Source organism: Piliocolobus tephrosceles, unplaced genomic scaffold (assembly GCF_002776525.5).
Source record: "Piliocolobus tephrosceles isolate RC106 unplaced genomic scaffold, ASM277652v3 unscaffolded_44915, whole genome shotgun sequence".
NCBI lineage: Eukaryota > Metazoa > Chordata > Mammalia > Primates > Cercopithecidae > Piliocolobus > Piliocolobus tephrosceles.
Genome location: NW_022329771.1, coordinates 38,914 through 54,571, shown reverse-complemented (window position 1 = coordinate 54,571; position 15,658 = coordinate 38,914). Strand labels below are relative to the sequence as shown.

Here is a 15,658-nt window from a genome sequence, read left to right as displayed (position 1 = left end):
TTCCATTCCATCTTCCTTTCCAATCCATATTCCATTCCACTCCATTCCATTCTATTTCATTCCATTCCATTCCAATACATATTCAATTCCTTTCCATTCCATAACATTCAATTCGATTCCGTTCCATATTGCATTCCATTCCATTCCGTATTCCATTCCAATCCATTCCATTCCATTCCATTCTATTCCATTTCATATTGCATTGCATTCCATTCCATTCCCTTCCATTCTGTTCATGTTCCTTTCCATTCCATATTCCATTCCATTCCATTTCATATTCCGTTCCATTTCATTCCATACTCTTCCATTCCATTCCATTCCAATCCATATTCCATTCAATTCCATATTCCATTCCTTACCATATTCCTTTCCATACCATATTCCATTCCATTCCATGTACCATTACATTCCATTCCATTTCATTCCATTCCATATCTCATTCCCTTCCATTCCATTTCATTCCATTCCATATTCCATTCCATTCCACATTCCATTGCATTCCATATTCCATTCCATTCCACATTCTATTCCATTCCATTCCATTCCATTTCATATTCCTTTCCTTTTTATATTCCATTCTATTCCATTCTGTAGCTCATTCCATTCCATACTCCATTCCATTCCATTCCAGATTCCTTACCATTCCATATTCCATTCGATTTCATATTCCTTTCCATACCATATTCCACTCCATTCCATATTCCATTCCATTTCATTCCATTCCATTCCATTCCACATTCCATTCCGTTCCGTTCGATTCTATTCCATATTCCACTCCATTCTATATTCCATTCCATTCCCTTCCCTTCCATTCCATTCCGTTGCATTTCATTTTATGTCATATTCCGTTCTATTCTCTTTCGTTCCATTCCATTCCATTCCATTGGATTCCATATTCCGTTCCATTCCTTATTCCATTCCATTCAATTCTATTCTGTTCCATCACGTTCCATTCCATACTCCATTCCATATTCCATTCCATTCCATTCCATTCCATATTCCATTCCATTCCATTCCATATTCCTTTCCACTTCGTTCCATACTCCATTCCATTCAATATTCCATTCATACCATATTCCATTCATTTCATATTCCATTCCATTCCGTTCCATTTGATTGCATTCCATGTTCAATTCCGTTCCGTTCCGTTCCATTCAATTCCATATTCCATTCTATTCTATTTTCCATTCAATTCCCTTCCCTTCCATTCCATTCCTTTCACTTCCATTCCATTTCATATTCCATTCCATTTCATTCTATTCCATTACAGTTCATTCCATTCCAAATTCCATTCCATATTCCATTCCATTCAATTCCATTCCATTCCATATTCCATTCCATTCCATTTCATCTTCCCTTCTATTCCATTCCATAGTCCATTCCATATTCCATTCCATTGCATATTCCGTTATATACCATATTGCATTTTATCGAATTCCATTCCGTACTCCCTTGCATTCCATATTTTATTCCATTCCATTCCTTTCCATTCCATTTCATTCCATATTCCATTCAATTCCGTTACGATCCTTTCCGTTCCATTCCATATTATATTCCATTCCATACTCCATTGCATTCCATATTCCATTCCATTCCATATTCCTTTCCATTCCGATCCATTCCATTCCACTTCATATTCCGTTCCAATCCATATCCCATTCCATTCCATATTCCATTCCATTCCGTATTCCATTCCATTCCATATTCCATTCCATTTTAAATTCTTTTCCATACCATATTGCATTCCATTCTGTTTTCCATTCCATTCTATTCCATTCCATTTTCCGTTCCGTTCCGTTCCGTTTCATTCCATTCCTTTCCCTATTGGATTACATTCTATATTCCATTTCATTCCATTCCTTCCATATTCCATTCCATTCCATTCTGTTGCATTCCATTCTATTCCATTCCATATTCATTTCCATTCCATATTCCTTTCCAGTCCATATTCCATTCTATTACATTCCATTACATTCCACCTTCCATTCCATTCCATTCCACATTCCATTCCATTCCATATTCAATTACGTTCAATATTCCATTCCATTCAATTCCATTCAGTATTCCTTTGCATTCCGTATTTTATTCCATTCCATTTCATTGCATTCCATTCCATTCCATTCCATTCCATATTCGATTCCATTCCATATTCCATTCCAGCCTTTCCGTTACATTCCATTCTGTTCAATATTCCACTCCATTCCCTATTCCATTCCATTGCATGCCATTGCATTCCATATTTCATTATATTCCACTGCATTCCATTCCATTTCATTCCATATTGAATTCCATTCCATATTGCATTCCATTGCAGATTTCATTGCATTCCATATTGCATTCCATTCCATATTCCTTTCCTTTCCATTCCGTTCCATTCCATTCCATTTGATATGCAGTTCTGTTCCATTCCATTCAATTCCATATTCCTTTCCATTCCATATTCCATTCCATTCTATATCATTCCACTCTATTCCATTCCATCCAATATTCAATTCCATTCCATATTCCATTCCAAACCATATTCCATTCCATTCCATTCCATATTTTTTCCATTTCGTTACATTCCATTCCATTCCATATTCTGTTTCGTTGCATTCCATTCCATTCCCTATTCAACTCCATTCCATATTCCATTGCATTCCGTATTATATTCCATTCCAAATACCTTTCCATTCCATTTTATATTCCGTTCCGTTCCATATTCCATTCCTTTCCATTCCATATTCTATTCCATTCCATGTTTCATTCCTTTCCATATTCCATTCCCTTGCATTACATTACATATTCCATACCATTCTACTCCATATTCCATTCCATTGCATTTCATGTTCTATTTCATTCCATATTTCATTACATTCCATATTCCATTCCATTCCACATTCCTTTCCATACCATACTCCATTCCATTCCATTACATTACATATTCCATTCCATTCCACTCCGTATTCCATTCCATTCCATTCCATTTCATTCCATTCCATTTTGTACTCCATTACTTTCCATTCCATTCCGTTCCATTCCATTTTAATTCCATTGCATTCAATATTCCATTCTATTCCATTCCCCATTCCATTCCTTTCCATATTCCATTCCATTCCATTTTGTACTCCATTCGATTCCCCTCCATTCCATTCCATATTCCCTTCCATTCCATGCCATATTCCATTCAGTTTCATATTTTATTCCATTCTGTATTTTATACCATTCCATTCCATTCCATATTTCTTTCCATACCATATTCCATTCCCTTCCATATTCCATTCCATTCCGTTCCATTCCATTCCATTTCATATTCCGTTCCATTCCGTTCCGTTCCTTTCCATTCCATTCCATTCCTTTTTCCATTCCATTCCATATTCCATTCCATTCCATTCCTTTCCATATTCCATTCCATTCCATATTTCATTCCATTCCATATTCTTTTCCATTCTATTTTATTCCATTCCGTTCCATTCCATTTCATTTCATAGTTCAATGCATTCTGTTACATTCTGTTCCATGTTCCATTCCTTTCCATATTCCACTCTATTCCATTCCATGCTATTCCATTCCACTCCATTCCATTACATTCCATATTCCATTCCATATGGAAAGGCATGAGAGCTCTGCCTGGGCTGCTCCCGGAGCCTAGGCGGTTGCCCGCAAACCCACGCATGCGCAGTAAACTGCACCCCCTCTTGGAACCTGGGCCAGCTCTGGGATCCCGGGGATGTTCATTTCTCCTGGTTGTGGAGTCTCTCGCCGCCGCCTCTGCTGCCGCCGCCGGGCCCAGACCCGGAAGGCATTAATGCCAGGCTGGTCAGACTGGGGGGAAAGCAGGTCTCTCCACACCGAGTGAGGTGCTCAACCCAAAAGGGAGGCCACCGCCCCGCCCCCGATCCCGTCCCAACCGGCGTCCTAAAGCTCCTCCAGCAGAGCCCGGTATTCCTCCTCGCTGAGGAGTAGCGGTTCCAGCACAGCGGGCTCTCCCACGTCCTGCAGCTCTGTCAGGGCCTCCGTTTTCTAGGAAAGGCAGCACCTGCTGCAGAAACTCAGGGGTCCCCAGGAGCTCATCCAGCAGGCTGGAGGGGAGTGCAGGCTCCTGGTGCGGCAGAGAGGGTGCCCAGATGGCTTGCATCTGCTTCTGCTGCGCGGAGGTCTCTGGGGGCGGGGGCCCGGTGCCGCCCCTGCGACATGGGGCCCATGGCCCAGCCCCACCATGGACTCAAATGGGACGTGGGCGGCGCAAGCACACCCTGGCCCTGCGGCTCAGCTCTAGCAGGCCCAGGCTGTCCCACCCAGCAAAGGCCCATCAGGCTGTGGTGCTGCTGGTCCTGATCTCCCCCACATTGGCTCAGGCATGGAGGCCACCCCCGGGGAGTCTGAGGGTGGGAGAGCATCCCTTCCGGAGTAGCCAGATGGGTGTAACATGCATTTATGAGGGCAGACATGATCAGCTTTGAAGAAAAAGATTTTTTTCTTTTTCCAGCAGTCCCACTATAAGGCATTTATCTACAGGAAAGGAAATCAGCATGTTTAGGAGATACCTGCACTCTCATGTCTACAGCAGCACTATTCACAGTAGACAAGATTAGAATCAACCTGTTTTGGACATTTCCAAAAACATAATAGATTTAAAATGTAGTATATATTCACAGTGGAGTACTATTTAGCTGTAAAAATTATGAAATCCTGTCCTTGGCCGCAACATGGATCAGCCTGGAAGACTACATTAAGTGAAATAAGCTAGGCACTGAATTACAAATATTGTGTGATCTCACTCATGTGGGAGCTAAAATAAAGTGAACAGCTCATGGAAGTGGAGAGTAGAATTCTGGTTATGACAGGCTGGGGATAGCAACAGGGAGGAGAGCACAGGGGGAGGTTGGTTAACAAATACAAACTGACAGCTAGATAGGAGGAATGAGCACATCTATGACACCAAGCTGGGAAGCCCTCCATGTCCCTGAAGATGGGCTACACACAGGTTGCCAACCAGAGCGGCCAGGCCTTGGGCCTCTGCCCACAGATACAAGACCCCAAATACCACCCAGGAGCCCAGTGGCCCACGGGGTTCCCTCAGGCACCGGCGACTGCCCGGGGAGGGGAGGCCCCTGAATATCTCCCTTACGACCAGGAGGAGACTGGCTACTGGGGCTCCCAGCTCACTCTCTCCCCACATGGTCTCGCCGTTTGGGTGTTTGGGGTTTTCTTGTGTTTTCATCTATTTTTTTTAACCTGTTCAGTGCTGCCAGTCAACCGAGGGTCTGTGAGTGGCAATGTGGGATCAGGCAGTAGGGTTCCCCCTGTCCCCCTGCCTCGCTTTGCTTCCTTCGCAGGACTGAGCCACCGGGCTCTGGGGAAACAGACCAAGGCCTTTTCCTGATGCGTGTACCATGAGGGTCCCCGCTGGTATGTCCAGGCTGTGGGCCCAGCTGTGCTGGGGAGAAGAGACCTGGGCATGGAAGGAACCAGTCCCAGAAAGTTTCCTGTTGCCTCTCCTCTTCCCCTTTTTTCTCAGCTGATCAGTTTGTGGTTTCTGTACTCGAAAAAGTTTCAGGCGGTATTAACAAAAGAAAAAACATATTTTTTTCCCCCCAAGGAACAGTGCGGATACAGTGCAGAGGGTGCTGGGAAATGAGTCCCCTGGGAGAGGGGGCCCAGACACGATGCTAAAATATCTCAGGCTCCTGAGTGGCTGGATTTCCCTAAGACCCTCAGACCAACAGACCTCAGACCCTCAGACCTCCATTGGAGCCCAGTGAGGAAACCGAGGCCCATACAAGGTAGTGGAATTCTGAGTTGTCAGGGTTAAGCCTGACCCCTCTCCATCCTAGCTCCCACACCCCGTGGCCCTCACTAGGGTTTTTTGTTTGTTTGTTTGTTTGTTTTTTTGTGTTTTTTTGAGATGGAGTCTCTGTCACACCGGCTGAACCACAGTGGAGTGATCTCGCCTCGCTACACCAGCCTCCCATGCTCAAGCGATTCTCCTGCCTCAGCCTCCAGATTAGTTGGGAATACAGGCTCGTGCCACCACGCCTGGCTAATTTTTTGTATTTTTATTAGAGACAAGATTTCACCATGTTGGCCAGGCTGGTCTGGAACTCTTGCCCTCATGTGATCTGCCTGCCTTCTCCTCCCGAAGTGTTGGGGTATCAGGCATGAGCCACCATGCCGAGCCCCTCAGTAGGTTTTTAGGAGCCTCAGGCCTCCTTCTCCCCTTCCGGGCCTGACCAGGTATACTGGTCTATCTCCCCCTGCCACATGTGTGGCCAAGTACTGCACAGGGCCCCCCACCCAGGGGCCCTGCCAATGAGATATTGTGAAATACCAACTGTGGACCAAACGCAGTAAGACCTGTGTTTTTAAGAAGAAAATGAAAAGACTTAAAATTGCGTTTTAAGACTTCATTATATATTATTAAATATTTATTAAATGTAAATGTTATAGAATTTAGCGCCTCTATCTCACAGTCTCTGGGAGAGTTTAGGAACTTGACTTGCCTAAGCCTTAATCAGTAAACACTTCTGGCCTAGCCACATTGACCATCCTCTCTCCTAACATCATCCAGTACATTTCAGAAGCTCATGGAATACTCTCCCACCTTTTGTTTCAACAGATACATCAACTGATACAATTATACAGTAATTGTATAAGATGATATTAGATTTAATCTCACAATCACACTCAGCTTGATTACTAACCCTTCTCCTACACCTTGCTCAACTAAATTTATCTACATTTTCTATGAATTGAATAGCTTAGAAACATACGTTGTCTATGTATTATAGTGTAATTTATTATAATATAGAAATACAGACGTTCTGTAACTCCCATTTTCTGCCTAGGAAATACTAATATTTTTTGAGTATGGCAAGTGTTTCCAAGCATTTAGAAGTGGAGAGTGTAGGGAATCCACTGCAGAATGAGGTCTGCTTGTCATCCTCTCAGTCTCAACTGTTCTCCCTCCTTCATCTCTCTCTGTTTCACTGATGAGTATAGAAGATCAGTCATTTTTATATGAAATGAAAATTGATGGAACTAAGGTGTTGATTTGAAAATCCAGTCGACCACTTATTGGGTGTCTGCTACAAGTTAAATTGTGCTGTAGAGAACAGCTCAGGAAAAGGATGCTTGACATTGATGTACATAACAGAAGTACAAACATACCATTAAAAAATCAGACCTCTTATGAGAATCCAGATTCTCATGTAAGTTTTGTGGAGCTCTTTCAAGTTGAGTATGTAAAATTTCAAAAAGAAATCATTTTAACAAGTCATTCTTGAGACAGAAAAGTAGAAATAGAAGATCATATATGGTTGTTTCACTAGCTCAAATCTTAAGTACAGTTTTTAGTCAATTGACAGCCATATAATTCTTATTTTATATACTGATATTCATTAGAAATTACAAACTTTAAAATATATTCCTGTCTCCTTCTGCTAATCAATTTTAAAATTTCATTCATTTGATTATATTTCTCCTTTTTTTTTTTTTTTTCTTTGAGACAGCGTCTTGCTTTGTCACCCAGGCTAGAGTGCCGTGGCACGATGCCCACTCACTGCAAGCTCCACCCACTGGGTTCATGCCATTCTCCTGCCTCAGCCTCCCAACTAGCTGGGACTACAGGTGCCTGCCACCATGCCTGGCTAATTTCTTGGTAATTTTTAGTAGAAACGGGGTTTCATCGTGTTCGCCAGGATGGTCTCTATCTCCTGACCTAGTGATCCGCCTGCCTTAGTCTCCCAAAGTGCTGGGATTACAGGTGTGAGCCACTGCGCCCATCCTATATTTCTTCATTTAACCTGGTCTGGAATAATTATTTCCTGCCCAGCATTAAATTTAATTAATATCTATTTTGTTTACTTGGTTTAGTTACTTTTGACCATGTTCAGTACACTTCTTATAAAGCAAGCATGAGGAATGTTGGCAAGTTTATTGTTTTCACTCTTCCAAATCCCTAATGGCAGCAACCCAATAGACACATACCACAATATAAACGCATACACACTCACACAACCATGCACACCCATACCCACCCAACTACACACAGACACAGGGACACACACACACACACACTCCAGTGGATCAACACATAAAGCACTCTACAGGCAAAGACATCATATATCAGGGATTTCTTAGTGCACTACATACTTTTTAAATTATCAGGACTCTTCAATTGAGGTGAGTCTACAGGGATTTCAAAGGCTATTTGAGTGCTAAGTTATCTAACTAGTGGTTGGACCCTATTTAAATAATGCATTAAACGCAACTCTTGAGGATGTGAAGAACATCTGTGCTTTACAATGAACCAGGACTTACAAGGTCCTGAAAACCTCAAGCTTGTTGTATGTTATATCCTTTAATAGATAAAATGAAGCTGATATTAATGTGAATATACTTCATATTTACATCTATTTGTGTTAATTTCTCTTTGCCTGTAATATACATTTTTATATAACTGGGAATAAGAAACATCTTAGGAAAAAGAAAACACACAATACAATTTCCCTGATTACATTGTGCCTTGGTCCAGTAATCCTGCACTGCACATGTACACTATAAATGGGTGTCTTGGGGAACCACTTTGGCATTTCATTTTAATAGTGCATCCTGGAGAATATGTTTGAATGGGTCACATATTACAACTGATTTAAATTTTGACCCACATAAAAATAAGTTTTCAAAAATATGTCTGAAGCCTGGAAACTGTAAAAATGTTTATCATCATAGAATAATAAAAGGCTAGCCGTTAGTCACTCAGAAATTGCTCAGTAAATGTAAGACACCTTAGACATAAATAGTTATGAGTGAGTATAGTTCATCATTAATGTTTGTAAAAGTTAACGCTATCATTTATAGTTGAGAATAAAAACCCAGAAATGCAACGTAATTTGATAGAGATAAATGATACAAACTTTACCTAAAGCAAGAGAATAATAATAGATGTGTAAAAATATTTGTGTTATAGATAAGACTTTGTGATGAAATTGGGTTGAACAACATGAATCAAACGTGTTTTGTATACTACATCTGCAGTTACAACATCACAGTCTTCTAAGTGTTTCCCTAACTTCAAAATGCAAGTTATCACTGAAACAATCTGATTTAATGAATTGGGATAATGGGTCATGACTGGTGTAAGCTGAAAGCAATACTACACATTTAAAGTTGGATTTCTTTGTGTATTAATACAAACACCAGAGAAGATGGTCAATCAATTAATTACTGTACAATGCCTATCATAATACTTAAACCTGGAAGAAAATCAGTAAATGTTTAGTGAATAGAATTGGTGATTTGCTTCAATTTGATACAATTTTATGTTCATCTTAGGGCTTACGAAAACTTGCAGCTCTGAATAAGGCCCAATTATTTACTCCTTCCAATAAAACAAGATTCCAAGAATAAGTGTGAATGTTTTGTTTTGTTTTGTTTTTCACTGAAGTATTCCAGTCTGTAGGTGCTCCAAATCACACTAATTTTTCTAGAGTCTGGTACAGGTCCTGGACTCAAGGCCACTGTTACAATAATCATCATCTTTTGTGCCTCAAGGTTGAGCCCTCCTAACTTAACTGCATGCAACTGGAAAAGTCCCATTTCATACTTTAAGCAACCTAGATGTCTCTTTCACTGAAAGTGGTATTCTTTCTGTGTTTTTTCCAGCAAATGATGTCAACCTCTACCCACCCCTGACATCTCAGCGTAATTCTTGACATTTTCTTCTTCATATTTCCACCTTCAATCACCAAGTGTTGTCAGATTTTACCTTCTCTCTATTTCTTGAATGAAATTTTCTTTCTATCTTCATTGCCATCCTGGATTGCAGCCCATCACTCTCTCACGTGGGCTATGGTGAGCACCTCTAAAGTGCTCTCCCTGATACTCTCTCCAAAAATGTTTCTTTGCTCTTTCCAGAATGATTACTTGAAAAGTAAATACAATTTACATTGTAAATTGCTTTGTTTAAAAACTCCCAAAGACTGCACATTGGTGCTAGGATAAATATCAAGATCCAAAAATGGGTTCAAGCAGTACAAAATTTGTTTCTTTTCTCTCTCCCCTCTCTTGTGGCATGAACATGATTGAACTAAGTGATTCAGAAATACTGCTTCTTCTCTCCTGGACTGTGGTCTTTTTATTCATAAGCTTTTCCCACTACTATACCAGATTTATTTAATTAGCTCTTACTCTAAGTTTAGTTTGCTCTTCACCTTCCCCACCAAGGGGAGTCTTAACTGATATCCCTAAATATGAAAGGTTTTCATAACAGTGCATAGCTTTTGTCTGTAACAGGGATTATTTTAGTTATAATATTGTTTTTAGGTTTTTATATTTTCACGACTATTTATAATAGATAATTCTGAGCATGCTTTTTGATAATAAGCCTAATATACTTTTAATGGAATTATAATTCAATACATAATTGTTTTCTATAAGTCATGATTCTAGAGATTGGGGCAAAATGTAGTGGTAATCTGTCCCAAGTGGAAGGACAAATAACCAAGCAATGTTGACCTACACATTCATCTCTAAAAAAGGGTTAAGATATTGATTTCCCTGTTTTCAAGTGGAAGCAGGGACAGGAAGTTTCTTGTTTGTTATCCTCTGAACTCACTATTTTTATGGAAAAAGTAATTAATCTGATAAATGACACAAAAGATTTTGATGTTCATTAGCAAGGTGGTGATTCCAAGACATTGAAATAAAAAGGCTTCAGAGCCCGTCTCTCTCAATCACTCTCTCTGGGCTCTTGAAACTGCTTGTTGGGCAAAATAGGGAGGCCTTGTGTAAGAGATGCACAGGAAGGCGAATCCCACTACTGGTTTCATGAATCCAACTTTCCCAAGTATGCAGGATGTCAGAATACCATGAGCAAAAAGTTTTAAGATGAGAGAGGAAGAATGATATTTTACTCCTAAATCTAATTTTAAAATTAAATTTTAAACAGAGATAATAAAGTTAAAGTTAACAAAGTTGAATACACACACACATGCATATAACTATGCACATGCACAGAGGCTTCTCACATTCATTATTTAATTGTTTAATCAACCATGAGAAATGGTTTAATTTTGTATTTTTTATCTACCAATGTTTTCACAAGCTCTGGCTGCAAAACTATTGTTGGTCAAACATGAGAATTTGGGAAAACAAGTCCTGCTGAGAGATAAAAGATCTTGATACAGCCTTAACTACATCATCTGTAAACCTGCGACTGTTTTTAACCAGAGGGAGGCGGGATGGAGCAAGGGTCAGAGGGACTCCGGCAGAGAGGAAAAGCGATCTTCGGGCTCCAGGAGCAACAGGACCAGCCCTCCCCCATGCCCCCGCACCCCGGGAAAAAGGCGAGCGCCCGGCGCGGGCAGAGGGCCGGGCCCACAGCTGTTGCCGCGTGGGCCGGCCGGGCACTCATTCCCCGAGGAACGGCGATGTCTGCCGAGGCAAGAGACCCAGACTCGGGATGGCCGTCCGGATGTCACCCTCATGGTTTACAGGCCTCCGGTCCCCAGGCTGAGCCCGGCACTGCAGCGCGAGGCAGGCAGCCCCGTCCACACAGGGGCCACGCTCAGGACCAATGAAGCGTGATTTCGGATTCCACGTTGCTTTGCCGTCTGCCGGGAGCCCGGTTGCTCACGTCTCTCCGGTCCCCGAAAGCCTGACCGTGTCGGCTGTTTGATTCCTGAGCTCTGCGGGGACACAGAAACTTCCAGGGAGCCGTGGAACGCCAGCACCGTGCCCCGGCTCTCCTCGCCGGCTTCCAGAGCGGCCACAGTGGAGACTCCACACCTGTTGCAGGATGCGGAAATCCGTCGTCAGGCCATGAGGCCGGGGATGCAGCTTTTCTCCGGGGTGTCGCCCTGCTCTTCTGCGTGGAAGTGAACGCGACCCACACCCCTGCGTGTGTGAGTCTCCCACGGCCACGGCGACATCCACCCACGGGCACGGCCTCCTTCACGGAGAGAGGGCCCGGAAATCTCAAGACTCTCACGGAGGTTCAGTTTCACGCTCCACTCCACCCTTCCAGGCTGGCTTCTCCCCGCTGAAGATGCCTGCGCAGCCCTGCGAGCGGCTTCCGGTCCCCGCAGAATCCCCGGAGAGGCCCAGAGAGCCAGACCCCGAAGCCCGCTCCCCGCCCCTCCACCCTCCCCGCTCCCCTCCCCACCCACTCCCCCCTTCTGGGGCTTCTCCGGCCCCACCCATACCCAGGACACAGCGCCCTGGGCCCTGTGCTTCCTGGCTTCCGGGGTCGGGCTGACCCAGGCTTCCCCCCACCCCCACATTCCTGAAGGGGTGGAGCCTGTGGGCCTTTATAAGGGCCGCTGGCCCTCTGGGCCGGCCTCCTGGCTGCACCTGCGCGCCCTGCACAGGCCGACTGAGGGGCACGGGAGCCCGCCAGCCGCTCTCTGCCCGTGTCCGTCCGCGAAATTCCGGCCAGGTCTCCCCGCGATGGCTCTCCCGACACCTGCCGGGGGCGCCCTCCCGGCGGAAGCCCGAGGACGAGGACGGCGAAGGAGACTCGTTTGGACCCCGAGCCAAAGGGAGGCCCTGCGAGCCTGCTTTGAGCGGAACCCCGACCCGGGCATTGCCACCAGGGAAGAGCTGGCCCAGGCCATCGGCATTCCGGAGCCCAGGGTCCAGATTTGGTTTCAGAACGAGAGATCGCGCCAGCTGAGGCAGCACCGGCGGGAATCTCGGCCCTGGCCCGGGAAACGCGGCCCGCAAGAAGCCAGGCGAAAGCGGACCGCCGTCACCGGGTCCCAGACCGCCCTGCTCCTGCGAGCCTTCAAGCAGGATCGCTTTCCGGGAATCGCCACCCGGGAAGAACTGTCCAGAGAGACGGGCCTCCCGGAGTCCCGGATTCAGATTTGGTTTCAGAACCGGAGGGCCAGGCACCCAGGCCAGGGTGGCGGGGCACCGGGGCACGCAGGTGGACCCTGCAACCCGCCCCCGGTGGGTGTCGCCCCGCTGCTCCCTCGCCGGTCGCCACCATCACCCACACTGGGGCGTGGGGAACGGGGCTTCCCGCACCCCACATGCCCTGCGCGCCGTGGACTCTCCCACAGGGGGCTTTCGTGAGCCAGGGAGCGGGGGCCGTCGCCCCGCTCCAGCCCAGCCAGGCTGGGCAGGCAGCAGGGCTCTCCCTGCCTGCCCCGGCGGGCGGGGATTGGGATTCTTCGTACCCTGCCCTGGCTACACCGGAAGGGGCGCTCTCCCACCCTCAGACGCCCCGGGGGTGGCCTCCGCGCCCGAGCCAATGCCAGGGGGATCCGGATCCGCAGCACCAGAGCCTGCCGGGCCCTTGCTGGGTGGGACAGCCTGGGCCCCCTCGAGCTGAGCTGCAGGGCCAGGGTGTGCCTGCGCCACCCACGTCCCAGGGGAGGCCGTGGTGTGGCTGGGGCCAGGGGCCCCAGGTCGCCGGGGCGGCTTGGGAGGCCCAAGTCGGGGCAGCTCCACCTCCGGGACCCGCGCCCCAGGAGGCCTCCGCGTGCCAGGGGCAGATGCAAGCCATTCGGGCGCCCTCCCCGCCGCTCCAGGAGCCTGGGCGCTCGTCTGCACTCCCCTCCAGCCTGCTGGATGAGCTCCTGGGGACCCCCGAGTTTCTGCAGCAGGCGCAGCCTTTCCTAGAAACGGAGGCCCCCACCGAGCTGCAGGACGTGGGAAAGCCCGCTCTGCTGGAACCGCTACTCCTCAGCGAGGAGGAATACCGGGCTCTGCTGGAGGAGCTTTAGGACGCCGGGTTGGGACGGGATCGGGGGCGGGGTGGTGGCCTCCCTTTCGTGGTGAGCACCTGGCTCGCTGTGGAGAGGCCTGTTTTCCCTCTGGGCTGACCAGCCTGGCATTCCTGCCTTCCAGATCTGGGCCCGGCGGCAGCGGAGGCGGCGGCAGCGACTGTCTCCTAACAAAATAAAAACAAAATGTGCTGGAGTCCATATCCAAGCCCACCGTCAATTTTGACATGTGGATCTTCTATTTTTATATTCCGCCTCTCTTGTCTAAGTGCCAAATGACACTCCCATTTTGTGTAACTACTTCCACCTTTATCTGGCTTCTCTTTCTTTATGTATTAAGAATCACGTTTCATAGAGTTCTGAGAAAATAAATAAATACATCAGCTGTGTGCCGTGGCTCATGTCTATAATCTCATCGCTTAAGAAGGCTAACATAATGATTGCTTGAGACCATCAGTTTGAGACCAGCTTTGGCCACATAATGAGATCCTATCTCTACAAAAATAAAAAAATAAAATAAAACATTAGCCGCACATGGCACACCTGTAGTCCCAGCTACTCAGGTTGTGGAAGCCTGAGGATTGGTTTGACCCTGGAAGGTTGAGACTGCAGTGAGCTGTGATCATACCACTACATTTTGGCCTGGGTGACACAGTGAAACTCTATTTCTAAGTAAGTAAGTAACTAACTAAATAAATTAATTAATTAATTATATTAAATAAAAACAGGTGGAAGCTTCCCAAGACTTTGATGCAGAAACAGGTTGCCCTGAACCAATTAAAAATCAATATCTAAAAACTGGAAAGAAACGAAAGAAGAAAGTTGCATTATTTCTGTAAAGTATGAGGCCATTACAAATTTTACTTTCTCTAGGACATTTTCTCAGTTGTGTCAACTGAAGTCCACTTCACAGAATGACTTCATCTCCTGAGCACGTTGGAGAACAATGATTAAAGAGACTTCCTGGCACTCCCGATACTTTTAGTGTCGCATGGAAGAACCAAGATTCATCTGTGTGAAATAGGTGGTATTACAGTGGAAGACATTGGTTTGTTCTTTCACGAACGTCATCGGAACATTTCCCTACTGACTAGCGTTACTTCAGAAAATAAGCGGAGAGAGATAGTTCTTTACAGGCAAATAAGTTACCTAAACTTCCCAGTTAGAAAAACAATCATGATTTTAGCCATGTCAGATGAGGTCAGATATGCCCTATGCTTCAGTTATGGAAGGTTACCTCTGAATATTGATTGACAGGTATCTTCCACAGCCTGTGACCTGTCGCTGTGTACAAGCTTGTATTCACAACTACCATTCCTTGAAGCTCCCTTGTTGCCCACGCTGGACTGAAGTGGCTCCCGACTGAGGTTTTCAAGGGAAAACTCACTGAAATATTTGAAACCACCACCATCAACAAGAATGCTCTTCCTGTGTGCCAGGATGTACACTCAGAGCATTATCGTATTTTTTTTTTTTTTTTTTTGGAGATGGAGTCTCACTGTGTCTCCCAGGCTGGAGTGCAATGGTGCGATCTCCACTCACTGCAAGCTCCGCCTCCTGGGTTCATGCCATTCTCCTGTCTCAGCCTCCCATGTAGCTGGCACTACAGGTGCCGGACACAGCACTCGGCTAATTTTTGTATTTTTATTAGAGACGGGGTTTCACCGTGTGAACCAAGATAGTCTCGATTTCCTGACCTTGTGATCCACCCGACTCAGTCTCCTAAAGTGCTGGGATTACAGGTGTGAGCCACCACACCCGGACTCAGAGAGTTATCTTGTTAGTTGTATACGCCAGCATCTCACAGGAGCTTTTGCCTTTTTTGGGTGTCAACTTTGAGATTCTGATGTAAGCCACAGACCTCTTCCTCTGCCTACAAGAACACCCACCCACAACCACCTGTTGACTGGTTTAGAGAACTCCTGAACCTACAGCTGCGTCCACCT

The 15,658-nt window shown here is 45.5% G+C and overlaps 1 protein-coding gene across 1 annotated transcript; it reads left to right on the top strand.

Annotated features, from left to right (window-relative positions):
- The first annotated feature begins 12,429 nt into the window (after nt 1-12,429).
- On the top strand, nt 12,430-13,712 carry LOC111533459 (double homeobox protein 4C-like). Its single transcript, XM_026453645.1, is given in 2 exon segments — nt 12,430-12,922; nt 12,925-13,712. Coding segments are annotated over 2 exon segments (1,281 nt in total).
- The last annotated feature ends 1,946 nt before the right edge of the window (nt 13,713-15,658 follow it).